This window comes from Humulus lupulus, chromosome 1 (genome assembly GCF_963169125.1).
Source record: "Humulus lupulus chromosome 1, drHumLupu1.1, whole genome shotgun sequence".
NCBI lineage: Eukaryota > Viridiplantae > Streptophyta > Magnoliopsida > Rosales > Cannabaceae > Humulus > Humulus lupulus.
Window position 1 is genome coordinate 6,043,508 of NC_084793.1, and position 14,979 is coordinate 6,058,486.

At 34.2% G+C, this 14,979-nt stretch overlaps 1 protein-coding gene across 2 annotated transcripts; it reads right to left on the reverse strand.

Annotated features, from left to right (window-relative positions):
- Positions 1–637: 637 nt before the first annotated feature.
- Positions 638–14,275, reverse strand: LOC133783788 (myosin-6-like). Of its 2 annotated transcripts, none has more exons than XM_062223421.1 (39): positions 13,884–14,275; positions 12,417–12,545; positions 12,016–12,159; positions 11,764–11,909; positions 11,528–11,687; positions 11,347–11,405; positions 11,085–11,244; positions 10,705–10,854; positions 10,478–10,614; positions 10,220–10,366; positions 9,952–10,053; positions 8,856–8,913; positions 8,655–8,756; positions 8,270–8,307; positions 8,002–8,128; positions 7,743–7,913; positions 7,501–7,632; positions 7,307–7,416; positions 7,168–7,228; positions 6,398–6,575; positions 6,076–6,281; positions 5,800–5,919; positions 5,494–5,592; positions 4,792–5,004; positions 4,562–4,701; positions 4,279–4,402; positions 4,143–4,187; positions 3,951–4,034; positions 3,681–3,851; positions 3,378–3,533; positions 3,055–3,243; positions 2,720–2,845; positions 2,557–2,627; positions 2,378–2,477; positions 2,172–2,228; positions 2,025–2,081; positions 1,550–1,630; positions 1,386–1,468; positions 638–1,165 (listed from the first exon to the last, which is right to left on the reverse strand). In XM_062223421.1, exons 1-39 carry the CDS (start codon positions 13,884–13,886, stop codon positions 1,051–1,053), a joined length of 4,551 nt encoding a protein of 1,516 aa, XP_062079405.1. In that variant the 5' UTR covers positions 13,887–14,275; the 3' UTR covers positions 638–1,050. The 2 variants fall into 2 exon arrangements, with proteins under 2 accessions (XP_062079405.1, XP_062079400.1); XM_062223416.1 differs by having other exon boundaries at positions 7,168–7,231.
- Between the last annotated feature and the right edge of the window lie 704 nt (positions 14,276–14,979).

Consider the following 14,979-nt stretch of genomic DNA (forward strand, 5'->3'; position numbering starts at 1 on the left):
TTTATGATTTTACTCAGTCAACATTGCCTTATTTATGTCCAACAAGTCCAACCATTTATTGCTTCTGCTATCAATCGGTTAGTATTAGATATTTAATCAAGATAGAAGCAAATAAAATAGAATAAAACAAAACAAAACAAAACAAATTTTATTTTTTGTTGGATCGACACTATTTCCAAGCCCACTAACGTTTACATTGGCCAAGTATATAAAAGGAGTCAGGCAGACATGAACCTGATTACTAGTACTGCTCACCAAACCCTATATTATACTTATTTTGTGGATTAGATTATAGTTTTATTGTACACATTATGCCATTTATTTTAGTTTTGAAAGAATTTGGAGTAGAACTATTATTGCCAGAAAAGATGTTAGAAGTGAATAGATTTTAAATCTTCAATTTACACCAAGTTTCAGCCTCTTCAAATAGTTGAAATGACTGAGTTGAAACTCTTACCAAACCATACAAAAACATCTTAAAAGATCAACCAAAATGGTTTATTTTTTATTTTTTAAATATCAGACTTGCCAATAAAAAAAATATCATAGGAGTACATACTTGGTAAAAAAAAATGAAATTATGGATCAAGTACAGTTTCACAAACCGTGTCAAAAAAAGTATAGTCATAACCAAAAATTTCACAAACCAATGTCAATGTCCTTTGAGCTTATATATATATTTAAATATGTTACTTCTTTTTTACAACAAAAAATGGAGTGGAGAGAGCAATTTCTCACCCACCAAACTACAAAACAAATTCTCACCTGAACTCCCTATGAAAAAAAAAAAAACCATTGAAAAAAAAAACTGTATACACACCTCAAAATATATTGGTGCCCCTCTCAATGCCAAAGCGATAAAGAATAAATAAATAATTTTACAGCAGGGGCATGAATACAAGGGCAAGGTTTCTTTTACAATTTCTTTTTTTTTTTCAGCTGTGGGGAAAGAAGGATTTACAATAACCAATGAAATTGCTATAGAATTATAAGTAAAGCCTACCTTAGAAAAAAAAAACACAAGAAAAGAAAACAGGAGCTTCCTTAGCCTCAGTCGTGTAAAAATTCGAAGGCTGGTTGCTCAAGAAGTTCCTCTGCTGGTGTTACATCTGAAAAATCCTTCACATGCAGCGCCGTAGAGAGGTCGTCGACCGAGAAAGGGATGCTGTAATTTGAAGCAAAATATCCTCAAAATCCAATTTTTTTTTCATGTACATATTTGTCAACATAAATGTACCAGATAATAAATTATAAAATTCAGCAAGTTAATTTTCATATCATTTTTTCCCTAAAGCATCGATGCCTTGTGTGTACCGATCCAGAGTTATTCGTGCACCAGTATTCACACATCGAAACGAGAATGTATAGAGAGAATAAAAGCTCACCTGGAATTGTCATCCAACAAAAAGGAATTGCTGACAGCATTATTGGAGTCCTCGGTCATGAGTACTCTCATGCTGAGAATGACCTGAAAAGGGAATGGCGATATGGTTGTTAAGCATTGGAATTCGGACACAATTACAAATATGTTAACGACAAACCAACTTACATCCGGAGATACACTTCGGGTATTATAATTGTCGTCCCAGTAGAGAGTACATATTCTATATAGTTGCTGAACGCTCAGGATCTGCAAAATCAGATGTGATAATTTTAGTGAGAGTGGGTAGGGAGGAACTGGTGTAATCATTTTCTGTGTCATACTGAAATATATCAAAGGAATGAAAACAAAAAAAGAGGTACTAACAGAGATGACCAAAATTATACATGTCAGCAGATGAAATTATTTTGTCTAGGAACATTACATCTATTGTAAATATTCCCAAGACACAGTTATCTTGGTTTTGGCACTATAATTTTGAAACATGTTGTCGAAAACAGCAGCAACAACTTTTTTCATTCCATTAATTAAAAATCTCTGAACCATGCTTGGGTCAACTTATGACCTCTTTTTAAATGAATTTGGTAGTCTGTGTTTAAAGTCTAGTAATAGAAACTACAGAATGTGAGATTAAGAAACTCACAGGACACAAATCATTAGTGATTTCATCGTAGGATATCCTATATTTCTGATGTATAACCTGCAGATAAAGATTTGTGGAGATAAAGAGTAAGCTAAGTAGCTGCAGAAATGTAAGATACTGCTTCAACAATAAGCATGGAAAACATACCAGAAATCCAACAGCCTGTCTGATATGTTTCAGTTCATCCCAAGATGAACCAGCATACTGCAAACCAAGGTGAACTCGTGAAATTCCGAACATTATTTAATTCAAAATGATTTTCATGGTGTGCACATGGATGACCAATTATGCTAATTAAATATGGCAGTGCAAAGGTTGAAATTTAAATAAGTTAACGAGAAAGAATCATTTACTTCATCTTTTGCCTGGCAGCACCATAATTCGAGCTCAGCTAGTCCAGATTTCACGTACTCCCCATTGCTGAATGTACAACACTCACGGCGTAGAAGAAGACTGAAAAGAATGAAAATTAAAAAAGTTATTAAACTCTCCATTAAAGTTTATGAAATTTTGATAAGTGAATTATTGTTACCTATTGAAAAGTTGCACATTGATAAATGAAAATGTCTGAGTGAATATTTTCTGTACAAGAATTGGAGGCACCTGAAAGTTGTGATTCCCACAAGAATGAGTAAATACTACTATTAAGTGCAGAAAAGCAAGTGATGCTATAATTAAGTACAGTTGATTCTTACAAAATTTTCTTTCAATGTGCTAAGGAGAGTGTTAAGGCTTTCAATAATGGTCTGCCAGTGACTGGTAGGAGAATCTTTCCCAAAGGATCTCCCAGATCTTAGTACTCCCTTAGATGCTCTTGGCGCCTAAATATCAGCATACGACATCCAAATGAAACACAGCAAAAATTTAAGTAAGAATTATTGCAAACCAGAAGACCCAGGTCAGAACTTCAGTAAAGACAATAACATGACAAGAATCAGTAACCTAATACAAAGAAAGAAATACCAAAACCAGAAAAGGTGTCAAGCCACTGCATTGGTCGGATAGAGATATTACATGAAAATTATATTACCTGAATACATAATGAAATTAATGAAGATAACTCCTTTTTCAAGTTATCTCGAATTATTCCATATATTTTTTCAACATAGGCTGTCAGCTGCTGCTTGAATAGCAAAGCTGGATATTTTGCTTCTACTTGGCGTACTACATCAACTGCAGGTGCAGGAAGGTTTGTAGAAGAAGGAGATGAACGGAAACCCTGGCAGATAAATCACAGCATTAAATAATGTAATGCAAGAAAGTCATTAGTAAAATGATAATTAGCAACCCCAAAAAGTCAAAAGTGAACCAGAAGAAATGGATAGAAGTGAAGTGATTGAAGAATTTCAATACCAAGGTCATCCTTCCAAAGAGAGATGTTGCAGGGGGCAGTTTTCGCTGTGGAGTTGCACCATTGTTACCAGCACCCTTCATACTTCGTTGGAGTAAAAACAATAGTGCAGATGTATTTGATAACCAATAAGCCATATGATCATTGTTTTCTTGATTCTGGCACCAAAGATAGTTTCATTAGAAATAGATTCTTCTGTCTTGGTATTTTATTTCAAATATAAACTGATCTGACCACAAATAAAATTAACCCAACTACGCATTAAATATTTAGATTCTCTGTTTTCTTTCTTTGCTTTTTTTTACCTCAATTTCTGAACCAATCATTTGAATGAGACGATCAAAAACACTTGTCCTTTCAGCCTCAAAAGATTTCCAGTGGAGAAGGCATTTGTAAATGGTGAAAGCTGCAATAGGCTTTCCCTGACTGTACCCAATGTTTTTTACAACACAGTTGATTAGAGCATCAACATTCTCCTGCACAGAAATAGCAGAAATTACAATGTTAAGACTCATAAACAAGTACTGCATGACTGAAAAAACAGAACAAATTAAATGGATGCTCAAGTCACATACATGTTGACGTTCAATAAGAGATCTCCTCAACTTGCTATCAGCTTCTGTACCAAACTTCTTAACTGAAGTTGTACTATGTGATTCCTGCAAAGAAAACTCTTCAAAATTGTCACAAATTGAGAAGATAATGTGGACTTTTACGATCATAAAAAAAAAATGACAGAAATAAACATTAAAAAAAAAATCAATTACATCTGCTCTGCTCTCTTCACTAGGATGATGACCATTTGTCGTTATCTGAGATAAGAGATAAAAGAATTCACACGAGGAGAAACAAATTGACAGAAGATGAGGATCTATGTTCTTAAAACTTGTAGCTAATGATTACCGGAGTAGCTGGAGTTGCCGGAGTTGGCGGAAGTCCGGATGAACTCTTAACAGGTGTCTTTAATAAGGTCTGCTGCCGAAGAATTTTGTTTTCAGTTTCAATGTCAGAAAATTTTTCTTCAAGCCTGTACATGAAAATAAACCCAATCACCAAGAAATAAATTATTCAATTGACATGTATATGCATAATATAATACAGAGAGAGAGAGCGAGAGAGTTTGAAAATATGCACAATGCTACAACGATTACATTTGCTCAATCTCATAAAAGAAGCTAAATTGTACCTCTGCATCACAGTCTTTAAATGAATGATTTTAGATTCAGCATCCAAAGCTTGCTTCAACCTTTCTTCGCTAATTTTGTTTGATTCTTCATATTTCTTCTCTGTTTCATCAATTTTCTTTTCCAATGAACTGACCAGAGCCTACAATGTATTTGAATAAATTAACATTCCAAGAAATAAAAAATGCTAGCGCATTCCAGAACTTTGGTTTTGCACATGCGACTATCTCACCTTGAGCTTCTCATTTTCACTATTAAGTTTCTCCAACATTGCATGGTCAACAACTGGAACCTCCTGTATAACTGGAACTTTTACAGCTTCTCTTTTTGCAGCTTCACGCTCCTTCTCAAGCATTGCTTTAGTTTCTTTAAATTGAGTCTGCATTTCTTGCAAAGCGGAATGTAGCTTTTCATTTTCTTGTGTTTTAGATTGTTCCAGGTCAGCCTGCAAGATTACAATAGAAAAGAAAAGAGAAGTCAACATATATATAAAGGTCTGCTGCGAAACATACTTCCAAAAAGTGCATTAAATACAGATGTTCGTCACTCTTTGGTGTCTCACCTGTTTTCTAGAACTAGAAATACTACATTAAATGCAACTACAAAGCTCATCCTGAACTGTGTAAATTATACTGTGGTAGCATAAATAATTTAGAGTTGGACCACATTTCTATTAAAAGCTTGACTTGTCAGTATCACATTTTATTTTCCACTGGGTAAAAAAAAATCTAAAGAATTACCAAAGCCTATCCCATAGGACCAAAGTATCTCCGAATTCAAGAAAATTTAGTATTGACTCGAGTTTTCAGCTTACTAAAATATTAATCCAAAACTATAGAGAACAAACTAATCAAGAAACAATATGGCACAACGTAAGTCATGAGCAAGGATTCACTCAAGTCGTACATAGCCTCAAAGAAAAAAAATTAATTACCCTTATCCGTTTCTCCAGCTGTAATCTCAATGTCAAGTCTTCAACTTGCTTTTCAAGTTTATTTTTGGCAGCCTGAAGAGCTCCAGTTTCTCTTGCAGCCTGTATATGAAAACAAGAATAAAAGAGACATTCTAGATTTAAGAAATTCTAAAATTAATCAAACAAATATCATTAACAGTAGGCTGCTTTAAGAGACAAAAGGCAAACATTATTAAGTAATATATAAAACGCACACTCTGCCTATTTGGATTGAAGCATATGATATTTTCAAAAGAGGAACAAAACTATTCAAGAAATTTTTATTACCATCTTGAGAGTCTTAAGTTCTTTACGAGCAACTCTTCCTCTCCATGCGCATTGCGTGGTAATTGCTGCTTTCTTTAAATTCATAAAATGCTGACGCATTAAGAATTTGCGACATTGACTCTGCAATAGAAAAGAAAAATGATCAAAATTTGGAAAGAAAAACATATAAAATAAATATAGTTTGGAATATGTATAGCAACAGAAAGGCCTGTAATTATCTCTAACCAATTCCACACTTCAAGATTACTTCTTTGCATTATAAAAAATTTGCTTCACCTGAATAATAATTGCTGCTCTAGTCTGCCTTCTGAAGCGTAACACATTACGAGCAGCCATACCACGCATGCCTGTCTGGATGGAGACAGCAGAGAAACACAGTTCTTTGTAAGCTTTTCTTGCAACATGCATGTGCCAATTCCTCTGGATCATCAAAGAAGAAGCTTCTCTCCGCATCCCCTCGTAAACTTGCCGAGTAAGTTTTCCTGCAGTTACAATACACAAAACCTTGTAAGAATTGCCAGAATTCATATGACCTCATTTGATTTAAAAGACTACATAATACACAAGTCCTCAGATGCTAAAGAAATATGCAATTTACCTCTACAAATAGCTTGAATCTGTATTGCAGATCGACGAAGAGAGATAAAACTTCTCCGTGACAAGTAGGAACGGATCTTCCTCTGAATTATACTAGCTGACTTTCCTAAGACCTCACTTCTACGGGCATCCATATCTGCCATTTGACCAGCCCTAAGAAAAACCTTTGTCTTACCAATCTGAAAATGACAATAGGACGAGTTCAGTTCAGGAATTCATATATCACAGAAACATAAAGCATATTTATGCACAGACAAATGAGTGATAACTGAAACTGCAGCTGCTGAAGCAATGCTTGATAATTTTTTACTTTGACATTCTTTGTTATCAATCTATGAAATCTAGTACCAATTTCATTCAAGTGTATGTGTTGGAGGCAATAAAGCACAACTGTGGCTGAACAACCATGCTTTCCCCATAATCAACAGCCAAGTTTTCCGATAGCAAAATATATAAATAGATACTAAAGTCACAAAGCACACAACATACATTACATTTGTGTTGCTGCTATTGACTGAAAAGCAGCAAAACATGGTAAGAAATGCATTAAAAACCTATAACAAATTTACTAAAAGAGAAAGGAAAAAAATAATTCCTTACAATAGCAGTCTATGGAAGAAAAAAAAATCCTGAGAGAACAAGGTACATGTTTTGTTTTGTCTTGTTTTATCATTTGAAAACCATCCTATGGCCACAAGAAGTTTACAGCAAACATGTACAGAAGTAGAACCACAACCTAACAAGAATGTTTGGTGACTATCATATAATTACCTGATAGCCTTCAAGTCCGACCCTTTCCAAAAGATTCTTGCAAACTGTGACTTCATCAGTACTACTATGAACGACACAAAAGAAAAAGTTAGAAATGACAGTACAGCAAATCGTCAAACAGGTAAGAGAAAAGGTCTACCTCCCATCCAAAACTTCAGGGGCAAGGAGACCAAATCGGTCTACAAATTCATCAAATGTTTTTCTAGTAGGATAGCCAGCACAGCTTATCCTAATTGCCTCCATGACACCCTGAAAATATTTATTTAATATAAGTAGGCTGCCTTAGTTGCTACAAAGATATATCGACCAATATACCAATATCAGCATCCTTACCCCACACCGCAACTGTTGTAAAACATTTTTGCTCTCAAAAATTGATGGCTTGAGAAGGTTATTTGGTTTTACACATCGAATGTAATGTGGCTCCGTGGAACTTAGAGTTTCAAGCAATTGTTGCAATTGTTGCTGCATGGAGTACAAAAGAATAATGCATAAGCCACAACACTCCGGAACTTTGTAATTTATTACCTTTAAAAAAACAAAAAAAAAAAAAAAGAACAAGACCACACTCAGACCTTAAACCGAGAACCTATCGATGAGAACTTTGATGATTTAGATGAATCCTCAGCTAGAAGAGGAAACAATCCTGACACAAAAGAACACTTTGAAGCACTCAAAAGTGCTTGATGTTCAGCAACCACATAGTCTTTGTTTTTGTCCAGGAACAGTTCTGTTTGATAAGTGACCTGAAGTATACATTAAATATAGTCACACACAGATATCATCCAAAGAAATATTTTTTATCACTCATTAAATCTAAATTCTAAAGCTTACATCACCAGCATAATGGCAAATTGTGAAGTCACTACGTGACAATTTAGGTTTGGTAAAGCGCTTATGATTTTTAAAAGTCTGGTACAGCTTTTGGGCAAATGTCTCATGTGTCGATCTCGGGAACATACTACGAAACAAAAATCATGATTATTTCACCAATATGACTCACAAATCTAGTCTATAGAAATGGTACAACTGAATAATAGACCAAATGTCATTGGTCAACAAAAAATATATTAAAAGTCAAACTTCAAAATAGTACACTTACCAAGCTTCATCCAGAAGAGCAATAATGCCACCAGGTTTCTGATGTTAAAAGGATAAAAAAATGAAATAAATCAGTTGCACATTCTATTGAGGGGGAAAAAAGATTAATGTGGTATAGAGAAATCATGTACATATATGTACATATGTGGAGTTCAAACAGTAAAACAATTAAAATAAAAACAGAAAACAAGACCAAGAGCAGTAATTCAATGACAAGTGAAAAATCATATAATAACAGTTAAGAAAAATAAATCATAGACTTCAGATAAGAGAACAATAAAAAAAAGTGCTCTAAACTTTAAATTTAGACGCACTTACTAAGATAGCTGATGAATGACATTAAATGAAAAATAGAAAAAAAATGATCACAGATAAACAACTCAAACCTTTTCAATGAGATCAAGGATATCTTGATTATCAACAAACTCAATGTAGCTCCAATTGATTTCTTCTTTTGTATATTCTTCTTGCTCCATTTTGAAAACGTGCTGCCCAAGAATATCACACATATGATAAGGTTACCAAGATAGGATATACAAAAGAACAACTAGAACACTAAAGAAATTAGAGGTGGCACCCAAACAAACCTGATTGAAATGTTGCTGAAGCTTCTCATTTGTCAAGTTAATGCAAAATTGCTCGAAACTGAAATGTGTAAGTGTCAGTTGAAAATCAAATTTCAAAAAAGATAAAAGCCACTTTACACAATCAGTTTCAATTAGTTGACTGAATCTTATAGTTTCTCAGATGCTACTGCCACCATTTTCTACTTACTGCGACCAACTATAGGCCATCACACGAGAGGAATGGGAATGCATACATATATTGCTTTCCCTGGTTTTATATAAATCCAAGTGGTCGAGACACCTAAAATTCCAATATTCAGCTCACTGCACCTATATGATCTGACATCAATGATATCATCCAACTCTACTGCATGTGAAGCTCCTAACGTCCAGCTTCAGCATATATCTAATAGCCCAACTACAATAGATAGTTACATCACTAGGAACGAGAAAAAGTACTTTCTGGGTCACACTATGTACCTCATTATATTGACCTTATAAATGGCATTATCTACCACAAAATTTGTGTATTTTCCTCCAGAAAAACAATGTTCCATGAAACAAACAGTAAACTGACAACCACGTTGTTGTTGTTTTTTACCATTTCTCTCATTAAACCCAACACTCTTATTGGGAGACAGGAAATTCTAGAAAATCAATAGGCAGACCTTTATAAGGAATCGAATCCTAGACCTTATGATAGCAAACCAAGGGCCTAACCATTCTTCCTATCTCTCACAGGTGATAGGCACATGTTCAATCACAAGTTGTATAAAAATCATATATAGAAGACGTGAAGGATATAGGTTATCTTTGGACTATTTAAAGTCCAAAAAAATAAAAGGCACCACAAGAAAACCAGCATACAATACTATGGCTTTAAGTTCCAAACCCCTTGTACTCGCACTACTTGCTTTTTAAGAGTGATGGATTTCTAGATATTTTTAATCACTAGAGAGGGAGGGTTATAAGCATAAAATGGGTCCCCTCAGTACTAGTAAATGCTCAAAAAGAGCATTAAAAGCCTTCAAAGTATTGACTAACGTTGATGCATTTTATTTAGTTCACTTTATGTTTTATGTCAATTATGAAAACAAAGGGCATACCAGTTAAGCACCTGTTTGTCTTGAAACTCTCAAATCCATAAATATCCAGAACCCCGATTAAATACTTTGACTCAGGATCTTGACCAATTGAACTATTAATCGTATCCACAAGCCTGCAGAAACAAGAAAGGAAAAAGAAAATCACATCTACACATGAAAACAAAATCCGTATCAAATTCTACGAATTTTATTTCTTTGCCAAAGCTAAATAATCAAGATATAAAGTACAAAAAAGAAAGGGTAAAACTTACTGTTATACTTAACCATACAAAAGCTTACCAGTCAAACAATCTCGAATAAACAACTTTAGCCAAAGCATCTCTACTAACAGCTGCAGAATCTGGATCAAGCCACTTGGTGATTGTTTCATCACGAGTTACAATAATACGTTTGCAAAGAGAATCTTCCAGTGCCTTCACATCACACCTGACAAAACATATGATTCAATAGCTAAATGTTTAAATTACAGAAAATACATGAAGTAAAATTCAATTAAATTACATGAGGCAGAAACTGTAAACATGCTAATATGCCTACATTAGAAGCTCGGCAGCTGTCTTAAGATGGAACCAAGATTTTTCATCTTTTGGCATAGATGAGTCCATTTCCTTCCCCTTTGCAAATTCAATGTTTCCAAGGTGAAGGACAGCAGCCACAACTCGAAATATTGCATCCTGGAAAGAAGAAAGCCATTTGAGACAAAAATTCAAGCAGACATGATGTTTGCAAATAGTAACTATCACTTGCCAGCTCCCACAATTTACCTGCTTATCAGAAGTAATTCCAACAACATCCATTGCCTTCCTTGTTGCTATGTATTCCTTAGACTCATCAAGGCCATCCAATTCATAGCAGTTTGATTGATTCAAATAATGAAATGTTCTTGGATGTCCCAATTTGTATTTCTGAATTTCCTGTAAAAATTGATATGAAATAACAGGAGACTTGGTTAAACATTTATCTTTGACCATCCTATTAAAATTTGGAACAAATCTAGTTTATGAAAATCATATGGAGGGTTAGAAGCATTTTATATCATGAGTGAAAGGGTAAAGGAGTACTCCTTATATTATAACTTCAATGCAGTATTCCACAATCATGAAATAACCAAATTCCTTCAATTCAAATACAAATAAACATTTACCTCTGGTGGTGCAGCACAAAGCATGTAGAAACAATGATAGTTTCTCTCAGGATCAGACAACTGACAAACACGGGATCTTTCAAGCAAATAAGTTCTTATGGCAGCTCCCGAGATTCTTCCATTTTCATCAAATTGAATCTCCACAAACTTACCAAATCGACTGCAATACAACATGCAAATGAGAAACAAAATGTACTCAAACATATAAACTAACACCGATTTGTAATAAACACAAAAGGAACAAATAGATCAATTTTCTCACCTTGAGTTATTGTTTCTCACAGTCTTAGCATTACCAAATGCTTCTAGAACAGGATTAGACTGCAAAGCATAAAAGAGTAAATAAAAGAGCAAAATGTTCGAAAATCACAGTAAAAACAATTACGAGCACAATAAAATTGCATTGCTGTTCACTGCATAAATCAGAATGTAAACCTCAGTACCTCCAGAACTTGCTGTTCAACAGTCCTGCTACCCTCAACAGCAGCTCTCCCTCCCATGTAAGCAAGATAACGCATAAGCAATTTTGTGCTTTCCGTTTTACCCGCCCCACTTTCACCACTAACCAATATTGACTGGCTTACTTTATCATTAATCATTAGTCTGCAACCAAAAACCAATTATTGATAAATACAAAAGAAAAACAAGAAGAATTTAAAGCCCAAATGCTAGAAGATACCTATATGCAGCATCTGCAACAGCAAAAGGATGCGGACTAAGCTCACCAAAGGCTGCACCTTTATATTGTGCCATCATATGGCTATCATAGAGGTGAGGCAGTCTACAGAAAGGGTTCACAGCAATTAAGATGTTCCCCGTGTAAGTCTGAAGACATAATTATAATTTAGTGTATTAGACTCACCATGTCAAAGTCATTAAATAAAGATTCTCAAAGCCCCCCCAAACCCAATTGAAACATTTGAACACTTACGTATATCTCGTTGATATCATATCTTGACCTTAAATTGTCTAAGACTCCTGGTTCATGCAAATAAGCTAGCTTTGTCATATCATCCACTCCACATGGCGGGGCTTCTGCATCTTTAGGATAAACATTGGAAGCCTTAACAACAACCTGCAATTTTCCAAGAAAAGCACAGGAGGCAGTAAAGAAATTAACAGAATAACAATAAGATCTCCCATGTTTAAATTTTCTTGCCAATAAACATAATAAAAATAGTAGTCAGAATTTTTGAAAGACCAATGTTGCCAAAAGGAAAACTACAACTGACATAGGACAAAAAGGAAAAAAAAAGCTAATTAAAAACTTAGTGAGTCTGAGATACATAACTAAGAAAATGCTTAAAAGTAAATATTACAGAAAGTACACACCGTCTTCCCTGATGTGCAGAGGACCTTAATATTTTCACCATTGATCTCCAAAACTTCACCATCTAGCCAAGCTAAATCGGGATCTTCTATCCAGACTAGAGACCCAACCACAGGGTTGAAGGCACCAGCCTGAAATAGCACAGTACAAACAGTTAAATTCACCAAATAGATTAGTTTTGTATAATTGTATTACAATAAATGCATGCACAACAAAGATCTTCTACCACCAATGAGCCAACTAAATGTCAATAACATACAATGAGCAAATGCAACATTGTCTTTTGTCACTTTCTTTAAATAATTATAAAAAAATAGTTAAAGATAAAAATTTAAAGCACAGATTAGTATACACAAAAATAAAAACTAGGCATTAAAAAAAGTAGACAAAGGTTCTTTCCCCAGTCGAGGCAACTGCCAAAACAATAGAAGATTCACCCCATTGCAAACACGCAAGGAGGAAACACGAAAGCCAAAGTCACAGAATACTAAAAAAATGCAAAAATAAATTCCTGGCAATACTCAAGAAAATGCACTGCCTAAAGCCTCAAAGTTGTTATCAAAAATCCATGGTATAGAAATGTAAGCAAGCAACAGAAAAGTGGGAAACTTAAATACCCAGAAAGTTACAAACCCAGTAATTTCATCATACTTATGTAGGCGACTTCAAGCCATACTGGCAAAAATGACATAAATGTGAAATGAGGGGAAGTAAGTTTAAAACAAAGTATCCCGTATTATGATATACCAGCTGTTGTAGGATTTCTTATTCAACAAGTGAGATTGAACAAAGAGAGTTGAGAGCAATACAAAATTAAATTTCACATAGAATAATGGATTCTAATATGGTCCCAAAAAAAAGGAATGTGGTTTGCCTTCAAAATTATTTAAGTTGAGTTTTTTTATCTGAATTTAAATTTATGAAATTCAGTCTCTATTTCAAATTCACGCATACACCAAGCAACCATGCTACTATACATTCAAATCACTGAGCAGCCTGCATTGGTAGTTTATAGCTGTGGTTACTGGTCACATCACATTACTACAGCCTTAGTGACACTAGAGCTGAATTCATAAAGCATAATGCAACCATTAACAAAACGTCAGAAACAAAATCTAAAGCACAAATCATTTTCAAACTAAGCAATTACACTATCTTGTCAATGGCATCTCTAAAGTTTCCAATCCATTCTAAGTCACATGTTAAGAGACAAAGTACTCCACTGTTCACAATATATTTACCCAGCTCACTACAAAATCAAAACGGGGCATCTCCAAATGTGTACAAACCAATAAATCTGAATGCGAATCAGAACAAAAAACAAACAAACAAAACATATTACAGTAATCATTTCCACCACAAACCAGTGCCGCTTCATCAACACAGAAAACTAACAACAATCGCAAGCATTACCGCAACACAAATCCTCAGAATGAAAGCAGAAACAAACTAAACAAAAATCAAAATACCATATTCACACAGAAACGAGATTTATCGGATCAGAATCTTGGATTGCTTTCCCGGATCTACTTCCAAATCTTCAAGAACAAACGATCTTTCAAATTCAGTAACCGAAGATTCTGAACTCCTCCGCCTCCTTCCAGGACTATAATTATACCAAAAAAAATTTTGAAAAAAATATATAAATAATCAACAAAAGAATTTGATTCAGAAGAAGAGTGAGAAGCTTAAACCCTTCAACAAATAAAAATTTTGTTCAAGAAGAGATTAAGCCTCTCTAGGATTTGGGCTAAGCAGATTCGGCTCTGTTCTTGCTAGTTCGTCCGAAGTAGTTTTTTTTCTTTTTGGTCTCTAAATTTTCGCTTGCTTGCACCGTGAATCGATTTTCTTTGTCCTAAGTGATTTTATTTGAGACTTAATCGTTTTTGTTATGCTAATGGGAGTTTTTTTAATTAAGACGAAAAAACTAAAACGTCAAATTCTGAGTAACGAAATTACGAAAATACCCTTTGACATTAACGCAAATTGCGGGGGCTCTTTTGACAACTCAGACGCGGTCACATTAGAGTCTATCAAAGTTGTCTGAATCTTTTTGGAAACTCAAATCGCGGAGGCGGTGAGCTTCTCTCTCTAGTCAAATACTAAAGAAATGTGTTTTTTCACTTTTTACGACATCGTTTTGACATAGTCAACCTTTTACGACATCGTTTTGGCATTGTCAATCTTTTTTTCCTTAAAAATAAAAACTTATCCATTAAAAAATGATAATTCTCGCAGCTAAATTTGCAAATTAAATTAATTACAAAAGAGTAACAACACGTGCAACAATATTTTACACTGTTATATATTTCTTTTATATTTTCTTAAAATAAAATTTATAAATTATTGTATATACAAAATTTCATATCAAATTAAATCAAGTCTGTAAATTATATTAAATTTGATGCATTACAGACAAAATACATCATTTCATTAAATAGATTTAACCAACCAAATTACAAATTAATTTTTTTTATAGCCATAAAGGGTAAGAGGGGGCTACACATTGCTCTCCCAAAAATGTTTGCCCAAATCTGTTAGATGGGTCGCCCCTATTTACGATAG